Consider the following 18,106-nt stretch of genomic DNA (forward strand, 5'->3'; position numbering starts at 1 on the left):
CTCAGGGCTCCCACATAGTCAGACATGCAAATGAGGGCAGTGCCGCCTAGTGTGACCAATGAAAACAGACACAGAGTGAAGGCTTTCTGAAGAGGTGGCTCCTGGTGCCAAGTTTTGAAGGATGTCAATGGGTCTGCTGGGCAGTGAAGGAGGCTTGGGCTTGGTGAGAGCCAGTCTGGCTTAAAACTGAGCTTTCCTGGGACCCATTCCTACCGTCATGTCAGGGAAGATCTCCAATGGGTTCCTCAGAGGGTGCTGTGAGAAAGCATGACTGATTGTCCTGTTGGTTTCCTCAACTCTGAGGGCCCCACACCTAGGAGACAGAATCTACAGAAAGGGTCCATGCTGAAGGCTGATCTCAGACACATGAAAGGTCTAGACATTTGTGCAACCTCAAACAACATGATCCAAGGGAAGGGGAGGGAGGGCTGGGCTAGAATCTTCAGACAGTTGGGGAACTGCTATCTAGGAGTTTGGCAGGAAAAAAAGTTATAAGGAAGCCTTTGCTTAGAAAAGGACCTGGCACATTTCTGGGCATACACCAGACAATCGGAAAACATGAAATATGCTTCCTTTGACGTCTGACACGAGGCCTGGATCCACACCCTGCCCCAGGAGAATTGGGAGAGTGTCTGAAGATGGAGAAAGCGGGACAGACCCCCCGAGTCAGTCTTATGGTCAGACTATAAATCATCTTAACAGTTGTTTATTTACTTTGCTTGGTTATTAAGTTTTTCCACCCTGTATTGAATGCTTGGGGGTGACTGGGAATCTTATGATGTGTTCTCTGTGTCCACAATGAGTTTATTTTATCCGTGACTCTGCCTGCCTGATTTTAAAATGAATCACATGAACTAGAAGGGTAAGAAGCCCGCTCCCCCACCTTCTGCAAGGAGGAAGGCTGCCCGCCTTCCAGAGAAATGTGTCCCTGCCTGCAGAGCAGTCCCAAATCTGGAGGGAAGATCCTCTAAAGACTATAAGGTATGGTACAAGATAAAGTCCTGCCTGAGTGGTGTCTGCTTTCTAGGAACTAGACAGTTTCCAAGGTTCTGGGGGACTTAGGGACTGGCTTGTCCTTTCAACCCAGTATCATTTTCTAACCCAGGATTTCACAGTGGTTGAGAGCTTGGGCCTGTGAACAGTATTGCCCTAGGACCAGATTAGTTCTTGTCTGTCAGTGTGTTAATCACCTTTCTCCTGACTGTGACAAGGTTCCTGAAAAAAAGCCACCTAAAGAAGGAAGGGTTTACTGTGGCTGGTGGGAAGGCATGGCGACACAGAAGGCAGATGGCCATGTTGCATCCACAGTCAGGAAGCAGAGGAAGGCAAATGGGGGCGGTCCATTTATTTCTTTGTATCCGCCCCAGGACCCTTGTCTGTAAGACAATGCCACTCATTTAGAGTGAGTCTTCCCACCTCAGGTAAACCTCTCTGGAGGCTCCCTCACAGACATCCCAGAAGTTACTTTCCTAGGTGAGTCTAAGTTCCATAAGTTGACAGTTGTGACCATCCCAGTCATTTCTGTATCATGTGACCTCAAACACATTTCTTAACCTCCCTGCACTTCAGTTTTCTCAACCATAATTGAGAGATAATGTCACCTGTAGGTTTGTTGTCAGAGTAAGAGGGTCAATGCATAGACCAATCTTGCCAGGGCCTTGGTCTGTGTTACTTTTTCTTTATGAGATGAAAGTTTTTCCATAGAGAATATTTTAAAATTTTATTTATGGCTATGAGCTTGCCTCTTAATAGGTAGCACTACATGTTTTTGTGTGCGTGAAACAAATTAATTAAGGGTGACTGTGTACATTTTGGGCCCTGTGTAGTGAGCACAAAGTCTGCTCAAGTGAAGCTTACAGACAGGTGGGAGGAGCGATAGTGAATACATACCACATGTTCTCACCCTCCTTGCCTAGCAGAATCTTCTAACTACTCTCCAAAAAAATCACCCTGTAAAAAATCTGACTTGGTGAGTTTAGAAACATTCTGGCATTGATGGATCTTGGGCATGGTGGGGTTGTTCTAATGTACCCCTTAGTTTGGGAATTCCTATCCTAAATAGTATCTGGGTTTCATGAAACATTTTCCCCATGAAATGTTCAGCAATGCCAACATTAAATTTGGGGAAAGCTTTCATTAGATATATTAGATACGAAAGACTCTAAGAATGTCTATAATAATGGAATATGATTAATATAAAAGTATCGAGCACAAATAAATAGATGTTTCCAAGCTATAAACATTACTTTGAAGAAGAAGTGAGGGGTGTGGATGATAGAATTATTCATAGATCTGTGAATTTATCATAATCTATGAATTATGTCTATAACTGGAGCATTATAAGCTATAGTGTCTGACTTAAAGTGGTTATGTAGAAAATGGGCCTCTGATAAAAAGCATTTTGATAGAAACCTGAAAAATTAGGTGGAGGTGAATGGGTGGGGTGGGATGGTGCTTCAGGTACAGGGAGAATCTCGTGCAAAGGTCCTGTGGAAAGAGGAGCCGACTAAAGAACAGAAAGAGCTGCTTGAATGCAGCAGGTAAGGATAAAAAAAAATAACCCACTCACCACAAAATGGAAAAGGCAAGATTTCTGCCTTCCAGGAACTCATACCTTAAGGAGAAGCTCATATATTCCAGAACTTTCCTATTACATTGTAAATCAATGATTTTCCAAATATACCAGAAAGAAGAAGAAATTAGTGTCAGGAATAATCCTTCACCAGCTGAGACAAAAACTCCACAGTCACGTGTGTCTCTAGGTGACTGAGTTTTTAAGTAGCAGATGGGCTTTGTCCAGTATTGGCTGGGCCGGGGTTAGCATTAGGTCATGATTTCTGAGCATTCAGACTGGGTTACGCATAGTGACTGGGAGATTGGATCAAGATGCCACGTACACATCCATGTCTAACCACCCCTTTTCTCTCCATTAGATCCATTAGGAGGCAAACAAGGTACCTTAAAACATCTTTGTTGGCTAGAAGACAGGCATCAGAGCCACCCCCTCCCTCTTCTTCACTGCCTCCTGGCAGCTACAGTGTATTTTCTATCTCAATAGTTGTGTCATCTCAAGTGCTACATAGATGGAATTGTGACATATACAGGTTTTTTAGGGTCACCTTCTCTATTCAGCATGACACTCCGAAGATTCATCCAGTTTGTTGCTCGTATGAATACCTTGATTTCTATTTTTGAGGTCATGTTCATGGCAAGACTGGGCCATAGTTTGTTCAACTATCACGGTTGAAGAACAACTGGTTTATTTCCAGGTCTTGGCTATCATTTATAAGACTGCTATAAACATTTTGGGAAGGATTTTTATAGGGTTGGAAGCTCTTGTTTTACTGCAATAAGTGTTTAGTAGTACAGCCATCAGGCTATATGGGAGCTGCATGTTCAACTTTCAAAGAAATGATCTCACTGCTTTCCAGGGGGGCAGTACCACTTTGCATCACCTCTAGAATTGTTTGAAGGTACCATTTTCTCCAAATGCAGTTCTTTCCCGTAAGCATTTGGCATCATGACTGTAGAGGTTTTTAACATGGTGACAGGTGTGTGGTGTTATTCTACTGTGGTTTTGATTTACTACATATTGCAACAGAAGCAGAGCGTATGCTGGGGGAGAAGTAAGTACTGCTCTTGGGAAAGTCAGGACTATTCCCAAAGGACTATCTGAAAGAAACTGAGAATATAATGGGGAAGGCTATAAGAGATGCATCAGAAAGGTCAGGGATTGGAGGGAATTTATAGGAAGAGTAAAGAGTTCTACTTGACTCTGCAATGTCAACAATTTCTGTGTTCAGAGTGGTGCCAACACTTGATGCCATTAAAAATAGAAATGTAACTGGGAGAAATGTATTGGGAGAATAGGAATGTTCAGGCGAGTGTGGTTCTTATGGGAGAGTCCAATTCTTTTGTCCCAGTAGGGCAGATGATGAGCTCAGCAACAGCTAGAGGAGCACATGACCAGAGAGGTAACTACCGCAGCTGTGCAACTTAAAGAGCAGCTGGAGCTGGGGAAACGACAGGGAAGATGAAGAAAACAACTTCTTTCTAAAATTATTTTATATATTTGATAAAAATTAAAATCTCATTGTCATGTTGTCTTGAATAAGGGAATTTAAAAGTATATATAAGAAGTGATAAAGGGGCTGGTGGGATGGCTTGGTAGGCAGTCTGTCAAGTCTGATGACTTTTGTTTGGTCCCCAGTACCCACATGATGGACAGAGAGAACTGTCTCTAGCAAATGTTCTCCAGCCTCCACACATACTTGCACTCTTGCACACCCCCACAAACACACCACACACACACACACACACACACACACACACACACACACACACACACACCAACAAACACCTACAACCCTCCCCTACACACCCAGAGTAAGAGGCTCTCAGGCTTAATAATTAATGTTTTACAAGAGGTTAGTGTATTTCAGATGTCCGTGAGAGGATGGGGAGGGTGGTGGAGAAGAGACACAGGCAAATGCAAACACCACGGAAAGCACTGTTTACTGTCAAGTGGAAACTGAGGCGGTGGCATGAAGTCAGACAGAATAGTTTCACTCCAAGGTCAGAGGTGAGAAAGGTCTTCCCTCATCCTCAGTTGAGTTTGTACACTGTTTTCAGACATCATGTATGGCACACATAACTTGTCAGCCACTTGTGGGAATTTTAAGATCCCCCAAAAGTTCTAACAGTCTATGATTTAAAAATCTTTTTTTTAAATTCATATATTTCAGTCATATTCTTTCCTCTACCTCAACTCCTTGATCCTTTCCTACTCACTTGTTTTTCTTTTTAAAAGAACTAACACACACACACACACACACACACACACACACACACACACACACACACACACACACTCACACAACCCCCAAAAACCAAAAACCAAAACCAAAAAGCATCACAGAAACCTGTAGACTGTTTTGCATTGACTAACTACTTCTGAGCACAAGGCTTGCACTGGAGTATACCCAGTGTCTCTACATTGGAGAAAACTGATAGTTCCTCTCCTAAAAGCTGTCTGTTTCAAACAGCTTCTTGGTTACGGGTGGGACTTAGTCTTCTTCTCTGTGCTGGAGTTTTGTCCGACTTGAACATGTATAGCTCTTATGCAGGCAACCGCAGCCTTTCTATGTCCATCTGCCCTGTTGTGTCTGAAGACAGCTGTTTTCTTGGAGTTGCCTATCATTTCTGGCTTTTAAGTCTTTCTGTCTCCTTTCTGCATAGATCTCTGAGCCTTAAGGGGAGGGGAGTGATGAAGACATCCCATTTAATGCTGAGTGCTCCAGAGTCTCTCAGTCTCTGCACATTGTCCTGTTGTAGGTTTCTTTGCTAATTGCCATCTACTGTAAGTTAAAGTTTTTCTAATGAGGTTTAGGTGATGCATTAAACTATGTGTATAGCACTATGTCTTATTGCTATGTTCAGTTATCAGTACATTTTTGGCTATGGAATAATCCTTCTGTACACAGTGTGAATAAATGTTGCTATGATTGGGTTAATAAACAAGCTGACTGGCCAGTAGCTGAACAGCACAAAGTTAGGTGGTAAAGCCAAACTGAGAATGATTGGATGAGGAAGGGCAAAGTCAGAGAAGTCACCAACCAGATAGAAAACAAGTCAGACACACAAAATGGGATAGAGGAGAAAGCCTTGATTCTCGGGGCAACACATAGATGAATAGAAATGGGTTAAGTTGTAAGAGCTAGTTAGTAATAAGCCCGAGTTATTTGCCAAGCCTTCATAATTAATACAAGCCTTCATGTGTTTATTTAAGAGTGGCTGCAGGACAGAAAAACATTGCCCACACTTTTCCCTCTGGGGCCCATGACTATTTAGTCTCAGGTGCTTAGCCTCATGAAACAGTATCAAATACAGATTCTATGCAGTCAAAAAGTAGTTGTTACTCCCATAATATTTGTGCCATGATTGCACCAATGAGTGTACAGCTTGAGAATAGGTTGTTATTGTAGCTCACAAGGTTCATAGTTGGGTGTTTACATTTCTTTTCTAGTTGTATGTATAATACCTTCCAGCACTATGAATGCTAGTCAGTAGGGGTGAAACTTTTAGTTGAGTACTAGCTCAAGTTTTCCATGTTTTATAACATAAGTATATGATGACTTCAACAATAGGGACTTATCATCAGGTTATGGAGGATAATAGCAGCGTTGGCTGTAGCCTATATCATGTTTGGGGAGTGGTCTGTGGGATCTCTTTCTCCAGTGACTCAACCAGTTAGAACCCATTCCTGGTACTGGAAGTTTTACTTGATAGTAGAATAAGATATCTAGTTGGGCTATTGTCTCCACCATTATATAGTAATGTCCATTAATTGCCCTTTTTATATGTATATAATAAGGAAACTTCTACAGTAGTAGGTTTCCATATGGCTTTTCAAAGTCTCTTTAGTGTTAGCTTTCCCTCCCCATATTCCCTTCTCTACCCTGTCCCCCTCCACTTCTCCATTTAACCATCCTATTCTAACTCCCCCTTTATCTCTTTATAATACTATATTTTATTTCTCCCTCTTTAGAAGATCCCTTCCTCCATCACCCCCACCCTAGTCCTGTACTAGCTATCTAACTTCTGTGGGTATTCTAAATGAAACTCACTTATTAAAGCTTAAAAGCTAGCAGCCACATGTGAAAGCAAATGTAATGTTTGCTTTTCTGGTTTGGGTTTTCTCACTTAGGATAATTGTCTCTAGATCCATCCATTTACCTGCAGACTTCATAATTCAATTTTATTAATAGATGGATAATATTCCACCATGTAAATATGCTAGGGTTTCATTGTCTGTTTCTTGGCCCATGGGCATCTAGGCTGTTTCCAGTTCTTGACTATTATGAATAGAGCAGCAGTGAACATGGGTGACAAATTATCTCTGTAGTAGGTTGGAGAGTTATTTGGGTGTATGCCCAAGAGTGGTAGAGATGGATCTTAGAGTAAATCTATTTTCAGCTTTTTGTTTTAGGTACCTTCACACTGATTTCCATAGTGGCTGTACTCGTTTGCATTCCCCCCAGCGTTGAGTGAATGCTCCCTTTCCCTCTCACTTTTGCCAGCATCTGCTGTCATTATTATTATTATTATTATTATTATTATTATTATTATTATTAATCTTGGTTGTTCTGACTGGGGTAAAGTGAAATCTCAAAGTACTTTTAATTTTCATATTCCTGATGGCTAAGGATGTTAAACATTTTAAAGTGTTTGTATTAAAGTCATTTGTATTTCATCTTTTGAGATTCTGTTTAGTTCTATATTCCATTAAAAAATTGGGTTATTCGTTTTCTTGGTGTTCAGTTTTTTGAGTTCTTTGTATATTCTAGACATTAACCCTCTGTCCTATGTATAATTGGTAGGAACCTTAGCAATTCTGTAGGCTGCTTCTCTGCTCAGATGATTGTGTCTTTTACTGTACAGAAGCTTTTCAGCTTCATGGGGACCCTTGTTTGTAGGTGACAGAACTTTATATATAAAAGGCTCTATCAAAAGAATTCCACAGTTGATAAAGACTTTCAGCAAAGTATCAGGCTAAAATTAACACATTAACAAATGACAAACATACTAAGAAAGAAATCAGGTAAACAACACCTGTGAAAATAGCCTTAAGAATAATTTAGCCAAACACAGTGTCAGGATGGCCAAGTGAAAGACTCATCTAGCCAAACAAGTGAAAGATTTGTATAATAAAATCTTTAAGAAACTGAAGAAAGAAATTGAAGAGACATCAAAAGGTTGAAAGATCTCCAATGCTCATGAATTGGCAGGATTAATATTGTGAAAATAGCCATTTTATGAAAAGCAATCTACAGATCCAGTGCAAACCCCACTAGAATTCCAATGCAGTTCTTCACGTAAATTACAAAAATGTCTTAAACTTCATGTGGAAACACAAACACTCACAATAATTAAAACAATCTAGAATAATAAAAGAACTCCTGGAGGTATCACAGTCCTGGATTATAAGTTGTATTATAGAGCTACAGTAATAAGATCAACATAGCATTGAAGTAAAAATATACATTGATCAATGGAATATAATAAAAATACAGACATAATTCTGTATATAGACACAACAACAGACAACAAGTGGTGCTGATCAAATTGGATAGCTGCATTGCAGAAGAATTAATTACCCTGCACAAAACTCAACGCCAAATGGATCAAGGACCTTAACATAAGACCAGATACCCTGAATCTGATAGAAGAGAAAGTGGGGAATAGGCTTGAACTCCTTGGCACAGGAAAGGACTTTCTGAACAAGACCCCAATAGTGCAGGGTATTAAAAATCTTAATAAAATAAAAGCAAGTTAATTAAGTTTCCAAATTAAGAAAAAACTAATCTAATAATAAAACTAAAAACAGAACAATAGGGCTTCAGAGATGGCTCAGTGGATAAAATGCTTGCTACACAACCATGAGGACCAGAGTTGAGATCCCTAGAGTCCACATAAAAGCCAGGTGGATGTGGTGCTCCAGCTGTAATTCTGGCCCTTAGGAGGATGAGACAGGGGATTCTGAGGGCAAGCTGACTAGCTAGACTAGCTGATTAGAGAGCTCCAGGCTCGGCAAGAGACCATGCAGCAGTAAAATAGAATGGAGCGCAATCAAGGAAGACACTTAACATTAGCCTCTGGCCTCTCACATATGTCCCTACACAACATGTCCCCACATCCATGTGAACACACAGATATAGATGCACACACGCACACACACGCGCGCGCGCGCACACACACACACACACACACACACACACACACACACACACACAGGAAAAAAGACTCTATTATTAATTTTTTTATCTATAAATGAGAAAACAGGCTAGAGAGATGGCTCAGCAGTGAAGAGGATTTGCTGCTCTTGCCAGGACCCAGGTTCGATTCCCAGCACCCACACCCAGTAGCTCACAACTGAACGGGGGTAACTCCAGTTCTTGGGGATTCAATACCCCCTCTATCCTCTGAGGAAACCCAACATGTTATGCGCACACATATGAACACATAGATGAACAAGCACACACACACACACACACACACACACACACACACACACACACACGCAATAATAAATACAGTTTTAAAAATGAGAAACAGGTTTTAAGTATTGTGCCAAAGGTCAAACTTGACCAATAATTAGTGCTTGGATTTCAAAGTCAAGTGCATCTGACCCTGGGAGTGTGGCCCCTGTCCTTTGCATCTCTCTCTCCCGAGAAAGCATACAAACCTCAATGACATGGAAACTTGTGGGCCATGATTTATTATGAAGAGACATACTACAAGCTTTCAACAGACAGGAATGACTATTGTCCCTCAATTGTGCAAGCATTAGAAAATTAGTGTGATTATGTTTTAGCCCAGAGCAAGAATGGGTCAGTTTTCAAAGTCAAAATGGTTTAATCCCTGATCTTTTTAATCCCTGATCTTTTATATTAAAAGTTATAACTTAAAATATACTAATAAAATAGAATATAAAACATCGATGTTATGATTTAAGAAACCAACCAACCAACAACAAATAAAATAGCCAAATTCAACTATTCTAAGGGAAATACATATATTTTAAAGATAATTTATTTTATCTGTGTGGGTGTTTAGCCTGCATATATATCTATGCACCACATGAGTGTAGTGCCCCAGAGACCAGAGAGGGTGTCAGATGCCCTGGGTCTGGAGTTACAGATGGTTGTGAGCTCTCATGTGATACTGGGAATAACCCTGGGACCTCTTGAAGAGCAGCCAGTGCTCTAAACCACTGAGCCATATCTCTGGCACCAGAAACACACACTTTTAGAAAAATAAAGGCTCTAAAGTTATAGAAGCTTAAAAATGTCACGATTGTAGAACTCTGTGCCACTGGTCTTCCTCCAGATGAAATCAGCGTTTTAGAAAAACTGAGGCATAACTAACATCTCTTTCTTATGCAAATCAAAATAAAAAGAGTAAGCTGGAAATGAATTAAAACTTCATTAATTTGGTCAAGAGAACGGTACCAGAATCCTCCCAGTTGACAGCATACTGAATGGTAAACTATTAGATATGCTTTGTATCTAATACAAAGCAGAGACAAGAGAAAAATAATTAGTACTCCCTATGCAGTGCTCCCTGTCCAGTACTCCCTGTTGTGTGCTACCTATCCAGTGATCCCTGCCCAGCGCTCCCTATCTAGTAGGGAACTAGAATTGATGATCCTCAATGAAGGGAGTTTTTTTTAAAAGAAAAATACTAGGAATGAAGAGACAAAAATTATCATTCTTGAAGATTTGATAAGTAAAAATCTTATAAGATATCAGGCAATGTACTGAAAAAGGTAAGCTTATAGATATTTTAGTGAAGTTGCCAATTAAAAATTTAAATATTACTATTACTCTACTGATAACCACTTAGAGAAAAGCTGACAATAAAGTTTACTTATAATAGTCACAAATATTGTGAAATATACTAGGCATGAAATCCAACAGGGTATACTGAAGACCCACAGAAAGAAAGTCATTATACTGTCCTGAACACATATAGATCTAACCCGATTAGAAGAGCATACTCATAGATAAGAAGTCTCTTCATGTTAGGAATACAATGTAAGCCCAGGAAGATTTAAAAAACTGAATTTGACAAGCCAATTCTAGAATTCATTTGGAAGAGAAAATATGTATAACAACAAAGACGTTTTGAAATATATTAGCAGGGGGAGGGATTTTCCCTATATATTAAAATATGCTATAAAGTTACTTGATAGTATTAGATAAATACAAATAAAATGGTGGTGTATATAAATTTATAGAGCCTTCTTCTAGTTAGCCATTCAAGGAAAAACAACTGAGATAGGTAAGATAGAGACATATATGAATATTAATATTGTAACCTACTAGAAAAAAAAAAGCTTACAAAAACAGCCCACAGGACTGGATCAGCAGTGAAGGCTTTTGCCACTAAGCCTCGTGACCTGAGTTTGAGCCCTGGGACCTACATGGTGTAGGTAGAGAACTGACTCCTGAAAGCTATTTTTTATCCTCTACATACATACTTGTTGTGGCATGTGCATGCATATGAGTGTGTATGCACACACAAAAATAAACAGATGTTTACAAAAAACCAAAACAACCTATGCCCATTAGTGGCAGAAAAGCTATACTCCTGGCTATGGCCTAAAAATACCATCCAAGGTTCATGCTCCAATTGACTGTTCACCAGCCTGTGGTACTAGTGGGCAGTGGTGTGGGGCCCTTAAGAGATGAGAGCAGCATTGGGAGGTGAGGGGAATTTATGAGCTGATGGACCCTATAGGAGGTGAGAGAATCTTTAGGGGGCAGGACCAGTAAGAAAGGCTACTGGGATGGGGGTGGCCTGGAAAGAAATGTTGGGAACCCAGTCCTTTCCCTTTGGTTTTCTTCTGCCTCCTAGTCTCCTTTAGGTGAGCGGATAACAGAGCTGAATGGCGATGGGCTGAAATCTCTGGAACTGTAAGTCCAGATAAATCTTTTCTCCTTTGAAGTTGAGTCCCTCAGGTATTTTGTCAGTAACTGGAAGTTGACTGCCATAGTGTGACAATATTTATCGGGAAGCTATATGCCTTAGGATATACAATCATTTGTCACTTAGCCATGGGAATACATTCTGAGAAGGCGTTATTGAAGAGATTCATCTTTGTGTGAACAGCTACCTCTCTGAATGATAGAGTCATCTAGGCCCTTTGTGGTCCGGGCAGTCTGCCATTGACAGAAACATTATCCATTGTGTGGCACATGACTGCATGCTTGCGTAGATCAAGCAAGAGTCTGCAGGGAGTGCATCAAAGTCATAGAGTTGGATTTTGTGGCAGGGATGTGGGATTCCTGGAAAGGCAAAGGACTCTTTCTTTTATATAGCCTTGCACTGTATTATTTGAAGTCTTCGGTTTTTAAAACTGATCAAAATACAAAAAAAGGAAGGAAAGAAAAAGAAAAAAGACAACTCTTTACAATATAGATTATTTTGGGAGAGACTTCAAGGAGTTTATATTGTTGAAGGGTAGGTTGGCTGGTTCCTGACACCTCTGCAATGGGAAAGAAAACAGGAAAACTGAGGGCCCAGAGGCCTTCATAGCTCAGACACAAGGCTCTTGCACAGAGTGGTTTCTAGTCTCCCCATTCTTTCACTCACTGGACTTTCAATATGGCCCCATCTTACATTTAGTTACATGACTCACTTTTTACCGATGTACCTAAATAAAAGGAAAGGAAACAATTCCTCGAGCTGTGGATCTTTTCTGCCCTCCTTCATTGCTTTCATCTGTAAACCTTTTATAGCATCTCCCCCTCCCTGAATCCAAATGGTCCACACCGAGTCAGGAATCTTTTCAACATTCTAGCAGCCCTTTGCTCTAGTAACCAAGATAGTAACTTTATGCTTATGCTCGGATTAATTATTCAATTAAACATGGAAAACAATTATATTTTTAATGTAATGTTCTTATTTCTTGTTAGATAAATTCCCTTGAAACTACAAGATACAAGAGAAAAAATAACAGAAGTAAAAGGAACCGGAATACCAGTCATTGGGCACTTGTGGCTGTGAAGTTAGGTTCTTCTCCTGTCTGGTGGAAAGATGACCCAATCACTTGTTGACACTATCAGCTAAGGATTTTTGTAAGCATAGAGTGGACTACTCCCTCTTGGAATCTGAACTGAACTGCCCTCCCCCCAGATATTCTTTAACTTCTTTTCCTCCTGAGAAAGAACCCGAGGTGGTAGTTGGTAGAGACACCAGCAGATAGGCTATAAGCTCCTAGAAGGTGCTGGCAAATTCTTTCAGAGGAAATGCTTGATTCATCAAAGCAATGTGACAAAATGAAGAGCAGCCAAGCAATTCAATGATTAGAGCTAGACATTAGTCTTCTTTTTTTCTGTGCTAAAGTTTGAACTCAGAGCTTTATGCATCCCAGGCAAGCACCCTTCCATTGAGCTGTATCCACAAACTTTTTTTTTTTTTGAGACAAAGTCTCACTATATATGGAAGGCTGGTCTTGAACTCACTGTGCAGCCCAGGATGGTATTGAAATCTGGAGGCTCCTGCCTTTATCCTTTGTCTCCAGAGTGCTGGGATTACAGGACTATAGTAGCCTAAGGCTGTGGTTTCTAATTTGTCAGGAAACAAGGTGAGAAGAAAGCCAGGGAAGAGCATAGTTAGAAGTATGGAAGTGCTCACACATTGTAGTGCCTACAGCAATGCAGCATCTTGTAATTAGAAAGCCACAAGGTGTCACTACTTCACGCCTGGGGAGGGATGGGAGAGAGGAAGAGGGGGGAGAGACTGAGAGGTTGAGAAGACAGAGGGTGTATGCACCTGTTACAAGATACAGTCTCACATCTACACAGGCTCCAATTCCCTCATCTCCAATTCCCTGCAAGGAGCAGCAAAACCATTTTGAAAATGCAAAAACAACAACAACAACAAAACAATAACAACAACAACAACAAAAGACATGTCATCTCCAGACAAGGAGTTCAGGCAGATTACCCAAGGATATGAGGAGGAAAATGTGGAACAGTGTTCTGGCAATGGTCCAAAGCACCAGGGCACTTGTGACAACTCTAGCCGATCTTTGTAAACCGGTAAGTTGAGATAGAAAGATGCAACAACTCTGCATTGGAGGAGGAAACACCTAGAATCAGCCCCAGTTGGTGGCAGTTGGTGGGAGTGCAGACAGGAGAATCCAGAAGCTTTGGCTGAGGACCATTCTCCTCCCTTCTAAACTGTAATAGACACCTTTCATCTCCCATGCTGAGATGGCAATTGGCCTGGTACATGACACTGGGGTCTTAAAAAGGCCCCCAAAGAGATGCTCTACAAAAGACTTCTGTGTATCCACAGATTGCTCAAAACCATGCTGATGAATGTAAACAGATGTGCAATAGAAAGAGCCAGGCACCTCCCACCCCATATACATTGGCTTAAGCATGAAGTGGGAAAATATTTAGTTGTCAAGATATTCCTGAGGTTTTGCTGCTCCCAGAAATTCTGGAGTGTAGGGTGACTGAGGCCTTTTTGCCAAACCCCAAACACTGCAGGGGTAAGCTTTTCCCTATAAGCAATTAGATAATTGCCATTCATCCTGTGGATTTCTCAATTGTTTCACTGCCTCCTTTTATTTTTTTTTTAAAGCAAACAAAATAATTATCTTTGTCTCAGGGTAATTTTCCTAATATTTCCACAATTAAATAATTACTTCAACCCCTGAATTAAAAGCTGCCCATCTGTCTCTGTGGACTCAGTAGACCGCCAGCTGCTTTAAATAACCCTTCAGAGCCGTTGGTCGGGTTAAGGGCTCCATTTGTGTCCTTCGAAATGAACACAAGGAAGCCAGCTTCACAAGGCAGCAGGCAATTCTATTTATAACGCCTAATTAACCCCTTCCAGTTACTCAGAGCGTTCCCTTGCAACCTTCCATTTCCACCTCACCCAAGCGCTTCCCGAGGGAAGAGCTGAAACAGGAACGCTGATAGAATTGGCTGGGGGTTTGACCAAGTATGAAAGAGCTGGGTAAATTACCTTCTGATAGCTCACTAATCATACCCAAGAAGGACATGTCAAGTTGGGCAGCAGTGGTGAAACCTTTCTTCAAAACTCTGAGCTAGAGAGAGGTAGAGAGAAGAAGTGGGCATCGTCCGTGTTTAACACTGTCTGCTGACCCGGGGTCTGAATGTCAGTCTGGGCAGGAGAGACAATGAAAAGGAAAGGGGACTGTTTCAAAGAATTGGCATCAGGAAGCCACCCGAGGGGCTATATCTATGCACAGCTTTTGGTAGTCTAAGGTCACCTTCTCTTTGACACAGAAAACCCAGTGGTCAGCCAGCCAATCCATTTGTAATCTCTTACCTCAAACATTACAAATGGAGTGAACTTAGCCCAGACAGTTCCAAACACCCAGAAAGCTGTCATGTCTACAGAGATGTACTGAATGCTCTTGAGAAGAAGAGAGGAACACATGGACCCTTGGTGGACAGTTTCACAGATAGAGGGAGTGGTGGAGACTTGAACACAGTTTCCTGTAGATCAGCACCATGGAGCAGGTGTAGAGAGCATCATCACGGAATCTCCACATGCTACTGTGAATCAGAAAATCCACTGACTACCTTTCCTTTGCCACACTCAAGACTGGGCAGAATGCAATGACTCAGGCTCTTTTCTGAGCCCCTAAGAAAACCCAATAATCTATCACCCCTGGTGTGGGTAAAGTGAGGAAAAACATGCTTCATGACATAACCTGTGAGGACCAAGAAGTGACCCAGAGGTTCAAGAAGTGCTTAGCACAATGTGGGGCCTGTGTTTGGGGCTGGCTGGCTTCATTACATCCTGCCATGTCTTCTTCCCTGGGCCTTTCCTGACCTTCACCAGTGCTGCTGCTGTAGCTGGTGCAGGCTGTCACGTCCTTGCTTTTGAACAGTTCTCTCATTTTTTTTTTTTAATTCAAAATCCATGTCTGTCTCCCCCATACACACTATCAACACTTCAGACATCTACTTTGTGATCTTGTCCCTATCTTATCCAATAGGTCTCCACAGTTTATCACATGAAGTCTTAACTCCCTGGCTTCTGTTTCGATCCCTCTCCACTCTCTACTGCTCCAGGAGAGCCAAGATATTGCTTCCTACTCCTTTTGTGTTTTTCCTCCTCTAATTGTTACAGGACTCTTTTGCATTGACAGCTGTAACATTGCCCCCAGTATCTCCCCTCTAGCCCTCATTTGTCCTTCAAAGCCAGGTCTAAAGGCCATCTCCATCTTGGGGACTTTACTGACCATGCCACCATCTTCCCATCATCTTCTTTTTTGGCCCCAGCAAATGTCACGGGGGGCATAGAGGTCAGTTTTCATGCTTCCTGCCCCCCCCCATTGATACCCAACATTTCAGCTATTTTGCTTCTCATATCATGTTTTTCTTATGTTAATTATCACCACCTTAAGCTCTGTAGAACAGATTGCTGAAGACATGCACGAGACATTCGATGAGGGAATGGCCACCTGGTCCTGTTCAACATACCTGTGACTTGACTTAGTCACCTTCCTGAACCTTCACATTGATGTGCATGGCTGTATTTAGACTTTAAAAGTAAAGGGGATAAAAACAACCCCACTAGTGTGAAACCAAACACACAAAGCACACAATCCATGCCCACACGCCAGATACCTTTCCAGGAAGAAGCAGAGAAAGAAGACAGGGAGTGCAGTACCTTTGTACTTGGTCACTACAGCCGCATTGACACTGAGGGGCTCCTGGAAACTGACAGTGAGTGACGTGCTGCTGGTTACCATGAGACAGGCATTGGCTGGCACCTCTGGGGCTCCTAGCACAGAAGGGAAATCATCAGCTTCTCAAATCCCTTTCAAAAACATTTCTGCCTCTTCATGGGACAGTGGAAGCACACACTTTGGAGACCGTGGTTTGCAGAGCCAGCTAGCTATCCCTTGGGGTCTGTGTGTCTGTGTGTCTGTGCGCGTGCCCGAGGCATGCCTCAGGGGAGGGTGTAGCATGTCTTGTTCTATCACTCTCCACTTTATTCCCTTGAAACAGGGTCTCTCATTGAATCTAGATCTAGGCTGGCAGTCCGAAAGTCCAGTAATCCTCCTGCCTGCCCCCTATTCTGACACAGTGCTGGAGTTGTGGTGTGACCATGACTGGATTTTTACATGAGTGCCAGAGATTCAAACTCCTGTCCTTACACTTGCACAACACATGTTCTTACCTACAGAGCCATTGACACAGTCCCTGCATCTGGCACTTAAATCTCTCTCAGAGTCAGATCATGTGGTTGGACATTCTCTGAGGCAGAGGCTTTTAAAGGATGGAACTGGCTTTTCTCTTTACATTTGGAATTTCAACTTCAATTCTCTTAATTGTTTAAATAAAATCTTTTAGAATGAGAGTTTGTGCTTTGCAAGTGTTTGAGTTGTGCATTTTAGTTTTAATGAAATCTTCTAGGATAAAATAAAATCTTATAGACTGAGAGTTTAATGTCTCACAAACATCTGAGTTGTATCTGTTCTTACTTCAGAGGCTTCACTCAACAGCATCTGCACTGCCAGTAGGTATTAACCTGGACTGTCTTAACCAAATCAAAACAACTGGTAGAAAGAATGGAAATTTGGATAAAAGCATAATTCATGGGCCAGTTGACTATCTTTCTCTGTTGTATTAAGTTCAGTTTATAGCTCTGTCTAAAAAAAAATTACAGTAGAGAGCAGAAAACACTTTAAACTTGAACTTGAAGCAGAAGCTGGACAAATAGGCAAATAAATATTTTTCCAACTCCACATCCCAAAATATAGCCACTTGGGCCATCAGACAGTTGGGTCATTAGGCATTAGGGCATAGCGGGTGGCAAGTGCTAGATGAGTGGGGACGTGGTGGAGGGAGGCCAATAGCACCCAGGGCTCAAGGCTGTGGCCCAAGAACCAATTGGGAGCCAGAAAATCAAGCAAGACAAAAGACCCTTTTACAGTCTCCCAGAGCTCTTGCCCCAAACAGGCTGACAACAGCCATCTAGGACTGGAGAGTTGAAAGGAAAAATCAGTTAAAAGAAGAAAGGAAGAAAGAAAGAAAGAAAGGAAGAAAGAAAGAAAAAAAGCTTGGCTATTTCTAACCAAAGCTCAGTCATGTCCCGTGTCTCCACCCTCTGCACATACTCACTGGCATGCTCGAAGCCGGTTTTCATGCGTCTGTAGAGCCGGTACCTCCACTCCCATGCCTTCAGCTGCTTCTCCTTCTCAGTGTTGTCCAGAGTGAAGCCTTCATTCTCCACCTGGGCAGACAGCTCACTCACCCTGTCCTGGGCCTCCTGGACTAGAGTGTTGAGGTGCATTGCTCGGCTTTCCCGGCTGACAACTGGGAGGAAAGGAACAAGATGAGAGCTCTCCTTAGGAAGTATGGTGGCTTTAGGCTGTCTGTGTGTCTCTGTCTTTGAAAAACTCCTGAGAATGTGGAATCTGTGTTTCTTATCAACTATCTTACCATGACAAGGCCCAACACCAACATTCGATATTTAGTGATAAACTCAACAAATTAGGACATTCCCATCTGTCTTTGGCCATCTTGTCACATGCTTCCCAGTGAGC

The 18,106-nt window shown here is 41.8% G+C and overlaps 1 protein-coding gene across 1 annotated transcript in view; it reads right to left on the reverse strand.

Annotated features, from left to right (window-relative positions):
* Nucleotides 1-18,106, reverse strand: part of Ankfn1 (ankyrin repeat and fibronectin type III domain containing 1) — a 145,147-nt gene that overhangs the window by 95,770 nt on the left and 31,271 nt on the right. The window contains exons 4-5 of the mRNA XM_027426279.2: nt 17,682-17,876; nt 16,225-16,338 (exon numbers count right to left, since the gene is read on the reverse strand). Coding sequence (XP_027282080.1) covers nt 16,225-16,338; nt 17,682-17,876 — 309 coding nt within the window. The remainder of the gene's footprint in view (nt 1-16,224; nt 16,339-17,681; nt 17,877-18,106) is intronic.

This window comes from Cricetulus griseus, chromosome 7, assembly GCF_003668045.3.
Source record: "Cricetulus griseus strain 17A/GY chromosome 7, alternate assembly CriGri-PICRH-1.0, whole genome shotgun sequence".
Lineage (NCBI taxonomy): Eukaryota > Metazoa > Chordata > Mammalia > Rodentia > Cricetidae > Cricetulus > Cricetulus griseus.